At 38.9% G+C, this 20,894-nt stretch overlaps 1 protein-coding gene across 1 annotated transcript in view; it reads left to right on the forward strand.

Annotated features, from left to right (window-relative positions):
- Positions 1-20,894, forward strand: part of stk10 (serine/threonine kinase 10) — a 103,490-nt gene that overhangs the window by 62,047 nt on the left and 20,549 nt on the right. Inside the window, exons 7-10 of the mRNA XM_033978186.2 lie at positions 678-759; positions 12,173-12,307; positions 16,067-16,453; positions 18,686-19,066. Of these exons, the coding sequence (XP_033834077.1) occupies positions 678-759; positions 12,173-12,307; positions 16,067-16,453; positions 18,686-19,066 (985 nt within the window). The remainder of the gene's footprint in view (positions 1-677; positions 760-12,172; positions 12,308-16,066; positions 16,454-18,685; positions 19,067-20,894) is intronic.

Raw genomic sequence — 20,894 nt, forward strand, 5'->3', positions numbered from 1 at the left:
CTTGTTTTTATTATTATTATTATTATTATTATTATTATTATTATTATTATTATTATTATTATTATTATTATTATTATTATTATTATTATATATTTTTGTTTTTTATTTTTTATTTTATTCATGTATTTATTATTATTATTATTTTTTTATTGTATTGTATTTTATTTTTAAAATTTTATTTAATTGTATTATTTTATTTATTCATTAATTTATTATTATTATTATTATTACTATTATTACTGCATCTGCATCTGTAGGCTTGTTTTTATTTTATTTATTTATTCATTATTATTAGTATTAACATTATTATTATTATTGTTGTTATTATTATTGTTACATTATTGCTCCAAATCATTTTCATAATTCACCTTTTACAGTATTTTAAACGGATACATTTAATAACTTAAATTTAAACTTAAATTAACTTAAATTAACTAGTAAATTTAATAACTAGCAAAGTGGACAAGCTAATAAATGTCTGCAAAAGTCTTATTTATCATCATATGTTAAATGCTCTACAGTATCTGGAAGGGCATCTGATGCAAACACAGGACTCTCATTCGGTGCTTTATCTTTCATTTCACTAAGTCATGTATTTAATTCATTTTCATAGTTTTTTGTATAATTTTATCACTAAATCCTTACACATACTGTACGTTTTTGTGTTTTCACTCCAGGTCGCCAGAATTCAACGATTTCTTGAGAAAATGTTTGGACAAAAACCCAGAGACCCGTCCCTCCGCGGCTCAACTTCTGGAGGTACGTTCAAACGCTCGTATTTGACGTTCATAGTCCATCCCTCGTTCTTATCGCACGTCGATGCCTTTATGGTTCTATTTTGAGATTGGAATATTGTGATCTGTGCCAAGGATGGGAGTGGTAACCTGGAATGAGCCGCACACAAACAAGTCCATTACTTCCAGCTGGCGATCCACTTTTAATAACTTCAAAATGAGGAAAAAAGTTTATACGACAGAAGAAAACGTCATATTTTAAAGCGCTGGACCTGATTTTTGCAGTTTTAAAAATGCGAAAAACAGAATTAATTCATTTTAAAAGGCCGTGGTCTGAAGTTACCAGTATTTCTCATTTACCGTTGTATTCTGAGCATCCCAAGTACTCACGGAGATGAGTTTATAAGTGGCTAGTCAGAGGAATGCTAACGACAGCTAGCTTGCTAACAGCACACTTTGTGATTATAGAAAAATAAACAAACGATTTGTAATTAGATGCAGACAGTACACAGTGGAATTATATTGACCTCAAGAACTGCTTACCATATTTTAAAATAAAATAAAAATGTATTAATTAATAAAAATAAAAAAAACATAAAATAAAATATAAATAAATAAATAATAAAATAAAATAAAATAAAATAAAATAAAACAACAACATAATAACTATAAAAGGGTCTGTTTCAGATTTTTCCATGTATTTGAGCAAAATGTGTCTTGCCCCAGTACAGATATTTTATATACCATCTTTTCCAGAATATAAGTCGTACTGGAGTATAAGTCGCGTTTATTTTACAAAATCTGAGACCAAGAACAGACATTTTATCTTTAAAGTCAAGTTACAATAATAATAATAAAATATAGAACAACAGTCTGAATATCAGTACATCACGCTAACGTAACACATTTATATTTATTCAGCTCCATGAAGCACAGACAGAACTGAACACGTGTCTGGTTTGTTAACGTAAGATATTAACAGTTAATCAGATAAATAAAGCAGAAAAAACAAGCAACAAGTTTACTCTGGATCTCACTCCAAATCAATAAATCCACTGAACTCTTCATCGTCGGTGTTGATTCTGAACAACTCGACCTGCTCCGGGGGTTCAGTTTTTCACAAATGTCTTTTAAATTTAAATTAATGTTGAAATTTTAAATGTTCAATGGTACAGGAGTAGTAGATGTAGTACTATTAGCCTGAAACTAAGGAAAAGTGTGATATTATAACTGTATTGGGGAAAGACAAAATGACTTTACATTATTACCGTACTGCTTCCACTTAAATGAATTGCATCACTTGGAAAGCTACACGAGAAAGTAGAACGGCAAAATGATTAGCAACTTTTTGAGTCGAATTTGTCGTCTTTACTGTAAAAAAGCAAATTTCCGTACTCTGTCACTACAGGTAAATAAATACAGTACTGCTATTACTGCTTTGTTACTTTGCATTGGTTTAAGTTACATTTAAGCTAAACCATAGACTGTAGTGGACACAGCTAACCCGCTAGGAAGTGTGGGCTCTATTTGCTTCAATTCACTTTCTATTGAAAATCCGTCACTCCTCTCTCTGTATCTGCTGCTGTCAGACTCATCATTTTGGTCTTAAAATGTTCGTATTAACCCGCTCTGCATGATCCTTTGGTTTTTTATTTGGCTATTGTGATACAGGTTTGATTGACAGCGTTGCCTAGTGCCCGCTCCCTGCTAAATGAGCGATGCCGAGGGTAGAAAGGGGCGTTACCTTCAACAACGTCACTCCGGATTGGCTTAATTTGGCTGGAGCGAACGCTGTGGGTGACGTCGCAATCACTTAATCCACTTTTTCACATAGTTTATGGCAGGGGCGTCAAACTCATTTTCACCGAGGGCCACATCAGCAAAATGGCCGCCATCAAGGTCCAGATGTGACTGTGCGGCCGTGTAAAAATCACTAAATGTAACCGAATGTCGACGTAGACTGTACTGACCCCGCCTCATAACACAAAAAACAGACAGGTTTTTCTCCTCAAAGCACAAACTTGTATTCACCTTCACCGTTCTTCCTTCCAAATTCCTTCCACGCCGACAACTTTCGTCTTCATGACCATTTTGTGATGATCATTTTCAAATATTTCTCACTTCATTTCTCTCACTTGCATGGAAAATCTTATTAGCTTATTGTCAGTGCACACATTGAAGCAGTATAGACTTATTTTAAAATGACAGTCATGCCTTTTAATTTATCTTCTCGCGGCCACATAAAATGACGTGGCGGGCCGCATTTGGCCCCCGGGCCTTGAGTTTGACATGTGTGGTTTATGGGGCAAAAAGAAATGTTTGGGGTGTTGCCAGTAAAGACGAAGAGATAAATATGTTTTAGACAAAATAAATGCACTCTGTCTGTCAAACTGTATCACTCCTTTGGTTCTCAGAGCATAAACCGAATGAGGACGAGTGAAATGGCATAACACGAGGTCGGACTTGGGTGTGGATCCAAATTTCTCTTCTCGCATCTATTAAAATCCCGAGTTTCCTGTCTGTATCCCACAGCTGCGGCATGCCAACTATTTACATCCCCGCCCATCCACCAATCGCGCGCCTCAATTACAGTTGTCCCGGCACCTCCGTCCATTTAGAGCGGAGGAGAGGAGATGAAAATCCCGTTGACGAGAGAGATAGAGCGAAAGAACTGGGTGTGGTTCAGATGGTGGTGGTGGTGTTGTGCTGCTGGAGGTTGGTTTTCAAACACGCTTGATGTTTGGATGTTTCAGGAATGAGGAAATGTGAATTTATGGGGAATATTTCACAAGATTTCTCAAAACAAAATAAGGAAGTTGCATAGTTTGGGGATTAGCAGGAGGACAGTGAATCACATGGGGGAGTTTGTGCGTTTTGCGTGTTGCTACAGGCGTAAGTGTTTGTCATTGGGAGAAACTGAGTTAGTCGCCTGGTTTGGTTTTGTCTTGGTCAACAGGGTTATGTTCTAAAAATAACCCGCAATAGGCGAAATCGGCAAAGTATCAGCTTTATTTTTTACAGTTATTCTATGTTTTTGTCTGTAAAACCCCTCACCACACACTTTATACACTTTTCTCACACAGGCGTTAACATTTTCTCACATTTCTCTCTCGTTTAAACACAAAGTTCAAACCTTCGTAGGCGTCTTTGTCGGTGCAGAACGTTTCATCAACATTGTGGGTTTTGTCGAGGAGAAAACAAATTGCAAACGTACAGCACTTCAGAGTCACACTGCGATCCAACGTTTAGACTGTTCCAGGTTTTAGCTGCAGAAAACTGAAACACTGATTCCCCATGTTTAGTCTTGGTTTAGTCCTGCTTTAGTCCTGGTTTAGTCTTGGTTTAGTCCAGGTTTAGTCCAGGTTTAGTCTTGGTTTAGTCCTGGTTGAGTTCCGGTTAAGTCCCGCTTTAGTCCTGAGTTAGTCCCGGTTTAGACCCCGTTTAGTCCTGCTGTAGTCCCGGATTATGTCCTGTTGAGTGCTTATTGAATCCTGAATTAGTCCTGCTTTAGCCCTGGTTTCATCCTGGTTTAGTCATTTCTTTTGTCCTGGTTTAGTCCTGGTTCAGTCCTGGTTCAGTCCAGGTTTAGTTCTGGTTTAATTCTGGTTTAGTCCTGGTTCAGTCCTGGTTCAGTCCTGGTTCAGTCCTGGTTCAGTCCTGGTTCAGTCCTGGTTTAGTCCTGGTTTAGTTCTGGTTTAGTCCTGGTTCAGTCCTGGTTCAGTCCTGGTTTAGTCCTGGTTTAGTCCTGGTTCAGTCCTGGTTTAGTCCTGGTTTAGTCCTGGTTCAGTCTTGGTTTAGTCCTGGTTTAGTCCTGGTTCAGTCTTGGTTTAGTCCTGGTTTAGTCCTGGTTCAGTCTTGGTTTAGTCCTGGTTTAGTCCTGGTTCAGTCCTGGTTCAGTCCTGGTTCAGTCCTGGTTCAGTCCTGGTTCAGTCCTGGTTCAGTCCAGGTCCATGTCCTTTGGTTCTAGGTGATTGAGCGACTTGTTCACTCACTTGTTTTTCATCGTCTTTGTGTCACTTGCTCTTGTAGTTTTTTTTTTTTTTTTTGGACCTACATTTCCTCTTGGACCTGCAGTTAATCCGTCCTGATCCAGTCCAAATGTAAACACGTCCCATCCCTCGTCGTCATAGTAGCAGCAGCTCTAAGTATGTGTGTCTCTTCCCATCTGTCCTGCATGTGTTTGAGGAATGCCTGTGCGCAGATGACACGGGCTCTGGCTCTGTCCTGGGACCATGTGTGGCCCCTCCCACAGACGCCACTTTCTCAGGGTCTAGACTGTGAGTGTGTGGAGGGTTTGGCCTGGTCCATGTGTGAGCTGGATGTTTTTGTACAGCTCTGGTTTAGTGTGGAGATAATAATAGTTGTGTTGGGGTTATCTAGAAAATGTGATATACAGAAAAAACTTTTACTCGTATTGGTTTATCAAATTGAACTTTGCACAAGGAAATCTCGCTGGCAGAAACGTTTCAGACCGTTTATTTATTCGAATATTCAAAACACGGCTGATTTAACGTAGATTTAATGAGTAAAAGCTGCTGAAACTGTACGAGCTTTTCAGAAAAACTGCAGCGTTGAGATTTAGATCGTTTCCATCCATCCATTTTCTTCCGTTTATCCGGGTCGGTTCACGAGGGCATCGGTCTAACCACGGACTCCCAGACTTCCCTCACCCCAGACATGTCCTCCAGCTCCAGATGGTAGTCCCTCCATCGTGTCCTGGGTCTTCTGTTAAGTCGAGAGATCGCAGTTCAGTCCCGTCAAAAAAAAACCCTGAAAACGACTAAAAACGAGGTCAAAACAGGGTCTCGGTTCAGTGTTGGCGGTAAATTTAAAAAACATTAAAAACATTCTCGATTCGATTACTGTTGCGCAACGTAAATTCGGTGATCTAAAGTCAGTTGCGGTTGCGCGTCTACCCCAGACAAGTCCCTGGTGGCGCCAGTTTGGACGACGTAGCTGGTCTTGTTTTATTCCTCGTCATGAAAAGCGTCTTAACCGCTCGACCTGTTTTCCATTGGTATCTCTTTTTTATTTATTTATTTATTTATTTGAATTAGGACAGTGCACATTAATCAACACGTCAACAAACAGCGTCAATGTAAATACGCCGGAATTAGCGCAATAACGAGTTTACGTCCGACAACATTTAAAGAAACACACAGACGAGACCGAAGTGCACGAAGACACGACGACAAATGAACCACAATAGACCTGTCATGATAATTACTACAATCGACTTATTTATCGTGTGTACAATTTCTTTTCATATTACAACAAACTCACAAAAATCTCCGCACTATTGCAAAGATTTGAGCAGCAGAGGTTTGAAAAAGTAATTTCTATGTCTGTTTACGACTTCTTTCTGTCACACATTTGTGGCAGCTCATGTTTTTTTGTCTGTTTAAAAATGGTTATTTTTATCGTATCGGTATTATAAAGTAGTTTCAATAGTATCGTTTATCACAATATTTCTCTGTAGCGATACGCCGCGCTTCAAAATGTGTTAGCGCGACAAGCCGACCGATAGCTAATATTAGCCAGTCGATTTATTTATCGTGTGTACAATTTCTTTGCATTAGTGGCGGGATTTTTGTTATTTTTGTTGTAATATGAAAAGATTTAAGCAGCAGAGGTTTGAAAAAGTAATTTCTATGACTGATTTGCTGCAGCTCATATTGTTTTTTAATCATATTGTCTATTTAAAAATGGTTTACTAGAATTATTTTGCATTATTGTTATTGTATCAGTATTATAAAGTAGTTTCAATAGTATCGTTTATCACAATATTTCTCTGTAGCGATAAACCGCGCTTCAAAATGTTTTAGCGTAACAGCCCATTCTCTGAGTTTAAAAGGCCCAATAAGAAAATAATGTTCACTCGGTCAGTCGTTTTTTTACTTATAAAAACCATTAATGGTGGAGGAGCGAGTCCATTTACAACTTTAAAAATAAGAAAAGCATCCATAAAGACCTGATAAGTTTTCAAGATCCAAAATATTATACTTACTTAAAATATTACATTAGTGATTCTGTAGAGCAAGGGCGTCAAACTCATTTTCACCGAGGGCCACATCAGCAAAATGGCCACCATCAAGGTCCAGATGTGACTGTACGGCCGGATAAATGTCACTAATGTTACCGAATGTCGACGTAGACTGTACCGACCCCGCCTCATAACACCAAAAACATACAGGTTTTTCTCCTCAAAGCACAAACTTGTATTCACCTTCACCTTTCTTCCTCCAAACTTCCTTCCACGCCAACAATTTTCCTCTTCATGAACATTTTGTGATGATTATTTGCAAATATTTCTCACTTCATTTCTCTCACTTGCAGGGAAAATCTTATTAGTTTATTGTCAGTGCACACATTGAAGCAGTATAGACTTATTTTAAAATGACAGTCATGCCTTTTAATTTATCTTCTCACGGGCCACATAAAATGACGTGGCGAGCCGCATTTGGCCCCCGGGCCTTGAGTTTGACACATGTACTGTTGAGGCTTTTTTGTGCAGTATTTTCTCAGCTCCTCAAAATAAACAAACGTGCATTATTTCAAGTTTATTTTCATTTTATTTACTCAGTTTGTGTCTTTGTACACGTCAAAGTTACATATAAACGCACTTTTTAGCTACTTGACCGTGTAATTTATGCTTTAACCTTTCTCTTGAATAACGCGTCCTTTAAAAATATTTCTAAAACGGTCGGGTTCATGGGAAGGTCTCGTCTTCTGCTTTTTAGTCACTGAAAATATCCCGACACCAACCTGCCCCCGTGTTACTTTTAGTACATGGTTTTCTAATAATGGTTTAGGTTTTATGAGCGTAACTTTGCGGTAAACCCAAATAAAGACCTGCAGATCCGTCAGGGAAGCCCGGTGTTACGCTTTATTTATGAAAGCTAGAATTATTCCAGGACAAACTCGAGCCTTCACCTTCGTCTAACCCCAAACTGATTATACGCTTTACAGTCAAACTACGTCTTAAAAGTGCAGTTTGGGCTTCTCGAGAATGAAAGAAATGTCCACGTCATCAAAAACGACGCTTTGTTTTTAAACGTAGGTGGTAAAGTACAAAAAGAAAAACGGTGAAAAACAGAACTACTTTATTTTAAACAGTTTGCAGTTGTCCAAAGTCACTCTTCACTTACTTTATGCATTATGAGCATCCTAATGATTCACCATGATGAGTTTATAAGTGCTTTTCACAACTTTCAGAGACCAGATCAGAGTTTTTGTGTCACGGTAAAGCTTACGACGACTGGCATGCTAAGACTTCAAGATTATCAGACAATGAAAGATGCAAACAGAGCTGCTCACTGTATTTTCCGGACTATAAGTTGCGCTTTTTTCATAGTTTGTCCGAGGGTGCGACTTATACTCAGATGCGACTTATATATGAAATGATTAAAATATATATAATTTCTCATCTTCGTCTGGATTTATTGATTTGTAGTGAGATCCAGAGTAAACGTGTTGCTTGTTTTTTCTGCTTTATTTATCTGATTAACTGTTAATATCTTACGTTAACAAACCAGACACGTGTTCAGTTCTGTCTGTGCTTCATGTCACTGAATAAATATAAATGTGTTACGTTAGCGTGTTGTACTGATATTCAGCCTGTTCTTCTATATTTTATTGTTTTTTATTATAACTTGACTTTAAAGATAAAATGTCTGTTCTTGGTCTCAGATTTTGTCAAATAAATTTCCCCCAAAAATTTGACTTATTTTCCAGACTTATGTATGTTTTTTTTTTCTTCTTTATTATGTATTTTTTTGCTGGTGCGACTTATACTCCAGAGCGACGTATAGTCTGAAAAATACGGTATTTATCTGTACTGGGGCAAGACGCATTTTGCTCAAATACATGGGAAAGTCTGAAACAGGCCCTTTTAATTTAATTTAATTTAATTTAATTAATTTAATTTAATTTAATTTAATTTAATTTAATTTAATTTAATTTAATTTAATTTAATTTAATTTAATTTAATTTAATTTAATTTAATTTAATTTAATTTTTATTTATCATTTAATATTTTATTTTTTTATTTTATTTTATTATTTTATTTATCATTTAATATTTTATTTGTATTTATTTTTACTATTTTATTTATTTTTTACTTTACAAATGAATTCATATGCAGTTTAATGAAGTATTTTTGAGCCCTTTTCATGAGAAGTATTCAGACATGTATAGATTGTCAAAAGTGATATCAAACAACGCAGTATAAGCAGCTCTTGACGTCAAAATAAGTCCACCGTGTACCGTCTTATTGTCCGATAACCAGTTAGTGTGACGTTAGCATGCTAGTCGTTGTTAGCTTTACCATGACGTCTCTTTACAGCTGAAAGAAAAGCTTTTATAAACTCATCACGGTGAATAATTAGGACGCTCTGGATTCATAAAGCGAGGAATAACGTTGGACAACTGTTTAAAATGAACTAGATCTGATTTTTTGCGGTTTTAAAACAGTAAAAATCGGGTACAGAGCCTTTACTGCAACGTAAAATAGAATTAAATCAACTCTAGGACGATCTACGTAACTCATACCTGATTTCAAACATGTTTTTTCAGTATGAGGACATTTTTACTGTCCACGGCCTTTACGTACTGCAGCTCCTCTCCCTCTACTCCCCATATTGTTCACATTTAACCTTTTCACGCCCAGTGGAGCATGACAGACCCAGAGCGGCAGGTTTAGTGGGTCAAAGGCAATGGGAAACCGCGAAGAAGCCAAAAAAAAAAGAAAAGAAAAGTGAGCTCCAGTGATCTACGTCTTAATCCACAGCCCAGTAAGAAAACACTGGCAGATTTCACAGGGAGCAGCAGAGATTATGTGGTTTTCTCCCTTTTGGTTTGCGAAGGGAAAGGGCCTGGCGTCGGCGTGTGAGGTCGAGTGATAAATATCTGAAGTGCTACTGCAGCTGCGGTGTGCGTTTGGACACAAGTACAGCTCGTGTTCTGCAAAAAAAAACAAACATTTGCCTTTTTTTCTTTGCTTTCTCTGTGTACTTTGTGGTTTCAGTCAAATGGAACTCCGACTGCAAGTATCATAGCAACCAAACAGCCAATCAGGAGCGAGGATGTCGAAGGTATCGCCCCTTTCTTACCGACATCATTGGTTTAGCAACGCAATCGATCGGTTAAACTTGTTGCTAATGCTAACGAGAGCAACTTCGGGGAAAGAAGGCGTCTGATTTGTCTCTTATTAATGTTTATATCTTGATTTACGGACAAAATAGTGAAACAAAAACACCAGGATCACGTCGAGCGGGTTAATACGAACATTTTTGTAGAGAGGGGCGAAGGTTTTTCAATGTAAACTGAATTGGAGCCAGAGTCCATGGAGTCACTTCCTTCTCAGTTTGATTCATGTTTATTTCAGACTCGTGGTTCATTTTTAAAACGGAGAAGGGCAGCGAGAATACAAATAGTAAACATTTATGCGCTTTAAAATCTAAATAAGTCTAAATATTAACAAAAAAAATGAGTGACGCTGCAGTTTAGGGAAATATATTGGGAAATGTGATGTTTGTATTTGTTTTTCGGTTCATATTTTAGTCCTTTCGTCGCGTCTTCTCCATGTGTTTAAAATATGATCCTGGTATTAAAACAAAACTCGCTCTTTGCTCTTTTTCCCAGCTCATTCAGCCCTTTCACAGTACACTTACAGTTTATTTACAGTAATACTCAGTCTTTTGTTTTCCTCGTGCACTTTTCCATCCTCTCAGTGCTGTTCTTTGTCGCTCTTTCTTTTTCTAAGAATGTGCCATTGTCTCGTGGGTGACATCAGAGCCTCTTAAATAATCCCGGTGTTGTTGACTGCGGCGTGTCGGATTAGGTTTGCCCGGTGAAAGTTTCCTGTAACGTTGCCAAACAAACCTTACAGCAAAACCTTTTACACAATAATGTTACATAAGCTAAGCAAGGAGGTGTTGGGTTAGATTCCCCTGTGGAGTTTGTATGTTCTCCCAGTGTCTTGATGGGTTTGTGGGGAGTTCTCTAAGTTTATAGGCTAATAAACCTCAACGAAGAACTACTGAGTGATAAATATCTGAAGTACTACTGCAGCTGTGGTGTACGTTTGGACAGTACAGCTCATGTTCTGCAAAAAGGCGAATATGGGTTTCTTAGCTTTCCTTGCGTAGGGACATAAAGATGTGGGATCAATATTTATTTATTTATTTATTTATTTATTTTTCTATTTATTTATGTATTTTTCTATTTATTTATTTATTTTTCTATTTATTTATTGATTTTTCCATTTATTTTTCTATTTATTTATATATTTTTTATTTTTTTATTTTTCTATTTATTTATTTATTTATTTTTCTATTTATTTTTCTATGTATTTATTTATTTATTTTATTTATTCATTTTTTAATTTTTTATTTCAAATTTGAATTTTTTTTTAATTGTATTCTTTATTTAGTTTATTTTTTATTTTGTTTTTATTTATTGTGTAATATTTTACTAGTGTTACTGTATTTATTAAAAAGTCTCAAACCAAATGTGCAATATAACTGGATTGTTTTATACTTTTAATTTTGTACGACAAAGTTTTATGTTTGTCTAATTGTTACTTGAGTATGGACCAGTGGATTCGCTCTGTCACTGCGTCCAACAGATCAGTGTGTGGAGGAAAAACGACTTTCTCCAGCTAAACTCAGACAAGACTCAAGTCATCATCTTTGGTCCACAGAAACATAGAGAAAGTGTCAGCAGTCACCTCCAGTCTCTCTCTCTAAAACCTTCAAATCAGGCGAGAAATTTAGGAATAATAATGGACTCAGACTTGAACTTTAACAGCCACATCAAATCAATAACATCTGCAGCTTTTTACCGCCTAAAGACATGTCAAAAATCAAAGGTAAACTGTCAAAACCAGAGTTAGAGAGACTTATCCTGCGTTTGTGTCCAGTAGATTAGACGACTGTAACGTTTGTGATTATTTATGTTTTGATTTGTGTGATTTTAATGTCTTTCTTATTCTGTAAATCACTTTGAATTACCTTGTGTACGAATTGTGCTGTACAAATAAACTTGTCTCGGTGGAGTTGTACTTCTGATAAATATTTACCATAGTTTTATATCAGTGAAGTGTCACTTTGTGGAAAAAGGTTCCTAGAGTTTCTCTGTGTCCTCGACCTGGAAAATTCCATCCAGAGTAAAGGGACAATTTACAGGCAATGAAAGCATTTATTTTTCAGCTTAATTATAGATAGTTGTGCAGTTTGGCGCTTGTTTACATTATGGTTGCTAGGTAAAAGTTATGAAATTACCTCTATGTTTGTCATTTCTGCTGCTCGTGTCCAACCAGGAAGTAAAATCATAAACTTCAAATGCACTTTAGTCGTTTTGCTCTTGATTTCAGTCACTTAGTTTTGCCTTATTTTGCACTGAATGTAATTTCCGTGTGTTTTTTCTGTCGTCGGTAGCATCGGTTCGTGAGCTCGGTGAATTCGAACCGTCCTCTTCGGGAGCTGGTGGCGGAGGCTAAAGCTGAAGTGATGGAGGAGATCGAACACAACAGTGAAGACGGAGAAGAGGACGAAACCATGGAGCTCACTGTGGTACGAGCGCGATTTATACACGATTTATACACGATTTATACACGATTTATACACAATTTATACACAATTTATACACAATTTATACACGATTTATACACGATTTATACACGATTTATACACAATTTATACACGATTTATACACAATTTATACACGATTTATACACGATTTATACACGATTTATACGCTACAGATACTCAGACGTCCTGGGCTGTAAAACGACGTTTCAAACACAACTTCTGCTTCTTTTCTAATTGTCATAATATTCAGGGACAGTGTGTTGCACCAAAACTGTTTACACGCAGTTTATAACACAATTTACATCACTGTATTTAAAAGAAACATTTACGTAGTCCTGGTTTAGTCCCGGTTTAGTCCAAGTTTAGCGCTGGTTTAGTCCCACTTTAGTCCCGGTTTAGCGCTGGTTTAACCCTGGTTTAACCCTGGTTTAGTCCTGGTTTAGTCCTGGTTTAGTCCTGGTTTAGTCCTGGTTTAGTCTTAGTTTAGTCCAGGTTTAGCGCTGGTTTAGTCCAGGTTTAGTCCCGGTTTTGTCCAGGTTTAGTTCTGGTTTAGTTCTGGTTTAGTCCTGGTTTAGTCCTGGTTTAGTCTTAGTTTAGTCCTGGTTTAGTCTTAGTTTAGTCCTGGTTTAGTCTTAGTTTAGCCCTGGTTTAGTCCAGGTTTAGCCCTGGTTTAGTCCAGGTTTAGCACTGGTTTAGTCCTGGTTTAGTCCCGGTTTAGTCCAGGTTTAGCGCTGGTTTCATCTTAGTTTAGTCCCGGTTTAGTCCTGGTTTAAATATTTAAATATTTGCATTATACTGAAAGTGCATGGGGTCAATTACTGCATCAAATCAATAAGTAGAACAGAAAAGTTTGGATAAATTGGGCTCATTTTCATATTATTACAATAAATAAATTAGAAAAAGCTCCATATTAGACTAATGTGTTATTATTAAATGGAAATGGGACTCTCCTCACTGTCAGAACGCGTTTTTCTATTTTTTTTTTTTAATGCCATACTGTGGAAAAAGGCAAGGAAATATGGAAATTATGGAGACAAGCAGGTGGTAGTGTAAAAAAAACAAAAAACATATAAAGTTCACGTTTAACTTCGATTTAGTGTGTTAACAGGCGATACACATGCTTTTTTCTAAAGATTTGTTTTTTTTAAATATGAAAAATAGTTAAATTTATTATAATTTATAGGATTTTTATGTTATTTTGTCTGTAAAATGACACAAAACCAGTAAATAAATGAGACTGTGTACATCTGCAAACGTACAAACAGTAAAATCACCTTTAAACTTTCTATTTTTTCTTTTTTTCAGTCACTTTTTGATCCTTTGAACCTATTTTTACTGAACGTCGTCTTCCGTCCTCAGTCGTTCTTTCAAACTCCATTGAGGCTTTAATATTAGAAAGTGACACAGGTCTTAAACGGCCTTGAGCAAAAACAAAGGAGCCGGAATCGGAGCGTTCACCCCACCCACCTGACGTTAAATATAGGTCTGAGACACAAACCTGAGGAAGTACAGCCTCTGTGCGTTTATATAAGAGCGAAAAGAACCTGTCTATTGGCAACAAAGTAATTCAAAGTGATTTACAGAATAAGAACGACATTAAAATCATAATACAACAAATCAAAACATAAATAATCATCGTGAAGTTAACATTAAAGGAGAAAAGTGCAGAATAAACCCCTTTCAGTCACATGCACAGATAAACAGAAGTGTTTGGTTTTAGCTGCATTAAACTGAAATGCTGATTCCCCGTGTTTAGTCCTGGTTTAGTCCCGGTCTAGTCCCGGTCTAGTCCCGGTCTAGTCCCGGTCTAGCCCAGGTCTAGTCCAGGTTTAGCCCTGGTTTAGCCCAGGTCTAACCCAGGTTTAGCCCAGGTTTAGCCCAGGTTTAGCCCAGGTTTAGCCCAGGTTTAGCCCAGGTTTAGCCCAGGTTTAGTCCAGGTCTAGTCCAGGTCTAGCCCAGGTTTAGCTCAGGTTTAGACCAGGTTTAGTCCAGGTTTAGTCCAGGTCTAGCCCAGGTCTAGCCCAGGTCTAGTCCAGGTTTAGCCCAGGTTTAGACCAGGTTTAGTCCAGGTTTAGTCCAGGTCTAGCCCAGGTTTAGCCCAGGTTTAGCCCAGGTTTAGACCAGGTTTAGTCCAGGTCTAGCCCAGGTCTAGCCCAGGTCTAGTCCAGGTTTAGCCCAGGTTTAGTCCAGGTCTAGCCCAGGTTTAGCCCAGGTCTAGTCCAGGTTTAGCCCAGGTTTAGCCCAGGTTTAGCCCTGGTTTAGCCCTGGTTTAGCCCAGGTCTAACCCAGGTTTAGCCCAGGTTTAGCCCAGGTTTAGCCCAGGTTTAGCCCAGGTTTAGCCCAGGTTTAGCCCAGGTTTAGTCCAGGTCTAGCCCAGGTTTAGCCCAGGTTTAGACCAGGTTTAGACCAGGTTTAGACCAGGTTTAGTCCAGGTTTAGTCCCTTTTAGTTTACCTGTTTAAAATATTAATACAAACGTGATGTGTGACTTAATTCAGTTAAATTAAGTGAAAATAGTTTATTTGGTGGATTTGTTTCATTCCTGCCACAACAAATACATTTACAAACATTTACCACATTGTCCAAAATATGATCATTTTTACATTTGAATATCGACTTATCTTAGTTATAAATGTGTCTAAATAATAAAAAAATCACATAAATAAATCTTATCACACACATCATTAACCCTTTAATCCAAACAGCCACATTTTGACCTGGAGAATAAAACATGACACTATTGGCACAGAGTAAATCCAAAATAGTCCCTTCTCTTTAAACCTTTAAAGAACCAATTTCCCGTTGACTCGCAATAACCATAAATCTGGAGCGCAGACGGGGACGTTCGTGTAAATCTGTAAGAACGACGCACCTGATCATAAAAGCATCTGATGCTTTAGTTTAACTGGAGCGAGTGAAGACATATTTTACCCAGAACACACTGCGGCGGCTGTTGTTCTGTTTATGTCACACACTGTGGAGGCTGGACTCACACACAGAGGGGCAGACGTCTTGGGAACGTTTTGCCCGAGAATGGCACGGATTTTTAATGTTTTTCCCTGGAGCCTGATGTAAAATAATGAATCACACTGTTTGGACTGGGACGTTTCAGGAAAAGTGTTTGAAGTTGTTTGTAACGATATGATTGGGTGATTTATGGATGTGGGAGGGGCATGATAGAAAAGGATCAAATAAGAAGCTCTGATTTAGTGAAACAGGTCGTACATTTTGAAACGCTACATGTTTGGTTTGTATGAACACGTACACACACACATATATATATATATATATATATGTGTATATATGTATATGTGTATATGTGTATATATGTATATGTGTATATATAGGCCTTGCTTAGACCTGGTTTAAACCTGGTTGGGTCCCGGTTTAGTTCTGGTTTAGTCCCGGTTTAGTGCCGGTTTAGCCCTGGTTTAGTCCCGGTTCAGTCCCGGTTCAGTCCCGGTTCAGTCCCGGTTTAGCCCTGGTTTAGCCCTGGTTTAGCCCTGGTTTAGCCCTGGTTTAGCCCTGGTTTAGCCCTGGTTTAGTCCCGGTTTAGTCCCGGTTTAGTCCCGGTTCAGTCCCGGTTTAGTCCCGGTTTAGTCCCGGTTTAGTCCTGGTTCAGTCCCGGTTTAGTCCCGGTTTAGTCCCGGTTTAGTCCCGGTTTAGTCCCGGTTTAGTCCCGGTTTAGTCCCGGTTTAGTCCTGAGCGATCCTCACATCTCGTTGTTTCTTTCTTCGTGCAGCCTGCGGGTAAAGATCCGTGTCAGACGAGTCAGACGAGCCTGGAGGGGGAGCACTCCACCGCCTCACCCAGTCCCACCACGCCTTCCCCCACCACGCCCCTCCCGACCCCCGTCTCCACCCCCGCGCCGACCCCGGCCCCGAGGAAGAGCACGGACCAGTCCGGCGCCCCGTCAGACGACACGGCGGCCCCGGGACCCCAACACAAAGAGCCGGCGGAGGAGAGGAGCGGCCGCGAGGGTTTGTCCAACGGGGAGGTGCACGGCGGGGCTCTACCTGCGGACGTCCTACTGGAGTCTGAGAAGTTCGAAAGTGAAGGGTCCACCAAGACGTCGAGCTCAGATTCGGGGATTGAAGACGGGAAGAGTACGCCCACGTCAGAGGACAAGGTGAGACGTTTGAGTTTAGGGTTTGTATTCATGGGTTACAGCTGCTTTGTGTCTTTTGAACGGTGAAAAGTCCTCAAAATGGCGGCTATAACACTGATCTGAAGATGAGCAGCGAAACATCTTCACTCCTACAACTTTTTGTCTAGTTGATAGATTTTAAGATTTTACTTTTGGCTTTTCAGACCTGGACAACCGAGGGATCACACAGACACTCAGAAGATAGAATGTTTAATTTTGGAATTGTTAATTGCTATGGAAACTGTGCAATCTTTTCATCACTCTGGGAACCCCTGACTGAGACTGAGATCCGTGGCTTTCAAACGTTTCAGTTGGTGCTCCTCACAGCTTTGTATTAGCTTTATGCGCTAAAAAAACGACAAGAAACTTATATTCAAACACTTTTGCTACTGGTTTGTGCGCAATATTAATGACAGATATGAAAACTAAAATGAAAAGATTTGGAAAAATAAATAAATCTGGACTAAACAAAGTCTATTTCATAACTAAACTCGGCTCAAAACCAGGACATCTGTGTGAACTCAGCCTTATGTTTCAGTTTATTTGGTACTAAAAGACCTCAGCTGATACTATTTGAATGGAGCTTTTAAAAATGTGTCGGTAAATAAATAATAATAATAATATAATTTAGTATTAAACGATAGCGATGTCACAACCAGCTCGTCTAGGGTCAGGGAAGTAACAAAAAACAGATGAAAAATGGTGAAATAAAGTAGTAATTTAATGCACAGGGTTGTAAAAGGTACAAAAGTGACAAAAGTGGACTCAAATGTTTGCGTAAATGTATAAAACCAAAGAACTTAAACTGTGTCATGGAAAACTGGTCACGTAGGACATTTAAAAACAAAACCACGAGTGTCCGAAAACAAACATGAGTCACAGAAAACAAGAGACACATAAATCACAAATACTAACGGGAAACGAGTGTCTCAAAACGTACAAAGTTACACAGGGACAAACAAGTGACTAACGACATGAGACGGAACGGCAGAACGGCCACGCAAAGACCGGCAGCTCCAAACAGGTGAATCTCCCTGAAGTTGAGGGACAATATTAAAATTTAGACTTTAGACAATTAACAATATCACGATAATTATTAAACCAAGGCAGTATAATGTCCTCATTTGTGGACGCCAGGTTCTAGGACACGTGTGTCAAACTCAAGGCCCCCGGGTCAAATGTGGCCCTCAACATCATTTATTTTATTTTGCTGATGTGGCCCTCGGTGAAAATGTGTTTGACGCCCCTGCTCTAGGAGGTTATAGGTTCAGATTAATTCATGGTTGTTGTAAAACTATGCTGTTCAGCTAGCGCTAACCTAGCTATAGCAAAGTCGACACAAACACGGATTCATACGAAGCCAAACTAACACAAACTACATTCAATAGTGTATTTCTCATGATATGTTACTTACGATGGAGATTTTCAGCTCAAGTTTGTCAAACAATGCAGGATTGTTGTGTCGTAAATGTGCGTAGAAGTTGCTGGTGTTTGTCCTCGGAGCCGTATCTTTTTTCCTTCAGACTCTGCAGATCGGTGGCTCATCTTGTTGGTCTTGTTTTTCAAATCCATAATAATTCCACACATCAGACTTCACCTTCTTGTGTGGAGGATATAAATGTGTGGAGTCACTGGGATCCAGAAGAATCATCCCCAAATCAGAACAGGCACAGACGCTAACAAATGTCATTGCTCTGACAGAGCGCCCCCTTGTGGACAAAACCCAGAACTAACATCTAAACATTGTATTGAAACCGGAAACATGAGGCCGTCTGGTGCCGTAAAGGCGAATATAATCGTGCACGATGAGGCAAATACTAACGAATGAAAAGAACTTAAGACCTAGAGCAGGAACAAGCGACAATACTGGACAATGCACGGATCATGATTTCACATTCTGTTTGTTATAAGCTGGAATGTTGATCGACATGTCTTGATAATAGAAACTTTTGATTCAAAACTGCAGAACTGACCCTTTTCTTCTTTGTGGCATTTCACCATAACTAGTACTGAGCAGTGTGTGGAGATGGGGGGTAGGTGAAAACGGCATTTTTCTAAGCGTTTGTGTCTCGATTTACAGGATTACTCAAACAAACATGAGTAAACTGAAATAAAACGGTCTAAATATCATGGTTAAGAGCTCGTAAAAGTTGATTTTACATAATACGACCCCGTTAAAAAGGTAAAATACTAATCTGTTATTGTTCGCTGAAGGTTGTCGTGGAGACTCCAGAGACCGAGCAGCCTCCCGCTCTTCCCCGCGGCGAAGTGTCCGAGGAACAGGTCAACCTCATCATCGACTCCTCTGACCCGGACCGGCCCAAACCCCAGGAGCAGCGAGACGTCCCCGTGTCCAAATGGTACATCGCGTCTCCTTCGGCCGGACCCACGCCGCCCCCGTCCCCGGCTCAAACGCCCGTACCCAGGACCGGCTCGACAAAGGCCACCCCGGAGAGGACGTCCATCAGGAGCAACTCGGAGCCGGCGTCGCCTTACGTCAACGGAGGCTTCAACAACTCCCGGGTGTCGTATCCTGGAAGCGTGGCGTCCGACAGCATGGACATGTCGATCAACAACAACGTGATCATATCCAGGGTGAGTCCAAGTTATCAGTCGATATCAAAATTTTGACGATTATCATGGCCAAAATAATTGCGATTAACGATTATATCACGATAAAAGTGAATAAAGTCGTTACGGATATGAATAATTCTATCTCAAAACAAAGAATATTATGAATGAACAGGGCCGTCGGCAGAAAGTTTGGGGGCCCAGGGCAATAATCCTCACATGGGCCCCCCGTAATGCAAATTAATAGGAAGCAGGTCCAATTATGGGCCCCCTAAGACCCTGGGATGCCCGACAACACATTCCTTTGTCTCCCCCTGTTGGATAAGTCGTTTTTTCCTGCACTTTCTGGCGTTTATCACTATTACCGTATTTTTCCGGACCATAAGTCACACTTTTTTCCACAGTTAGTTTATGTGAAATATGTTTTTTTTTTTTCTTCATTATTGTGCATTTTTTGCCTGGTGCGACTTATACTCCAGAAAATATAAAATGTCCTACAGATGATTATTGTCGATGCTTTTAATCACGATAAACAATATTATTACATTGTTTATCGTCCCATCCCTCGTTGCGGCTAATAGATAGCAGAATGAAACGGTAATTAGCTATACAAGTTATTTATTCTGCTCTCTACAGCTCAGATCTTAACTTATTATTAAAAAAAAAACTGGAAAATCTCCTCATTATTGCAAAGAAATTGTACACATGATAAATACTGCGTCTTAAAATGTATTATTCCAGCTGTGAAATATATGGAACGATAAGTTGATTATAGCAGTTAGCGCGACAGACCTACCTGAACCTGATTTTTAGAGTTATTCCTCACTTTTTTAGCGCTTCTTAATCATTCACCGCAAATAGTTTGTCAGCGCATTCCACAACTAAACAATAATATAATTTATCATGATAAAAAGGGTCGACGACAATCATCCGCGGGACATTTTATATAATCGTGATAATCGCTAACAAAGATAATCGCCGTTATTTCACCAGAATGTGCAGACAAAATTATTTATTCACAGGGGAGTCGACGGGAGGGGCCCTGAAATGGACTCTCTTCCTATTGATTTGTATTAGAGGGGGGCCCATGTGAGGTTTATTGCCCCCGGGCCCCCAACTTTCAGTCAACGGCCCTGCTCATTCATAATATTCTCTGTTAAAGTGATAAAAAAAGTAAAATGTAACAGCTGTTTAAACGTGGAACTTGTTTTAAATTGTCAGAAACTTTAATAATTACCGTGATATAATCGTTTATCGCAATTATCTCGGCCATGATAATCGTCACATGCAATTTTAATATCGTCCCAGGCCTAGTCATAAATTTAAAGAGCTGGAACAGACAAATAAAGTTCTTTTCTGTTCTATTCCTGGTTTGTGGATGATAAAAATACTTCATAATTCGATGCAGACACAGCCTAATTTTGACCTGCGTTTACATCTGTACTGAGACTAAACAAATTTAACTTTATTACGTGAAAAAATGACAGATAAATCTCATTTACGTAGACTTTTGTTGCACAATTTGCCTCTGTTAACGCTTATTTTAAATGTAAATTGGCTCAAATTGTTCTGATTGACCTGGAAACGCAAATATTAATGAATAACAGTGAGTATTTCTGTAAATTCTTGAACGTTTTCTTGAAATCTCACTCTTCGTCTTACGGTCTGAAGCCTCGGCGGTTTATTTCTGCACTTCCCCTTCGCTCTCGATCCCTCCTTGGAAAAATAAAAATAAAAACGTGTTTAATTCCTGAGCCGCAGAGGAACTGAACGTGCACTGTGTCGTGTTCCTCGGCGTGTGGGACGTCCTGAACAGAGCGGTGACTGTGTCCCGTCAGACGAGCCTTTTCGC

The sequence above is a fragment of the Periophthalmus magnuspinnatus genome, chromosome 14, assembly GCF_009829125.3.
Source record: "Periophthalmus magnuspinnatus isolate fPerMag1 chromosome 14, fPerMag1.2.pri, whole genome shotgun sequence".
Taxonomy (NCBI): Eukaryota; Metazoa; Chordata; class Actinopteri; order Gobiiformes; family Gobiidae; genus Periophthalmus; species Periophthalmus magnuspinnatus.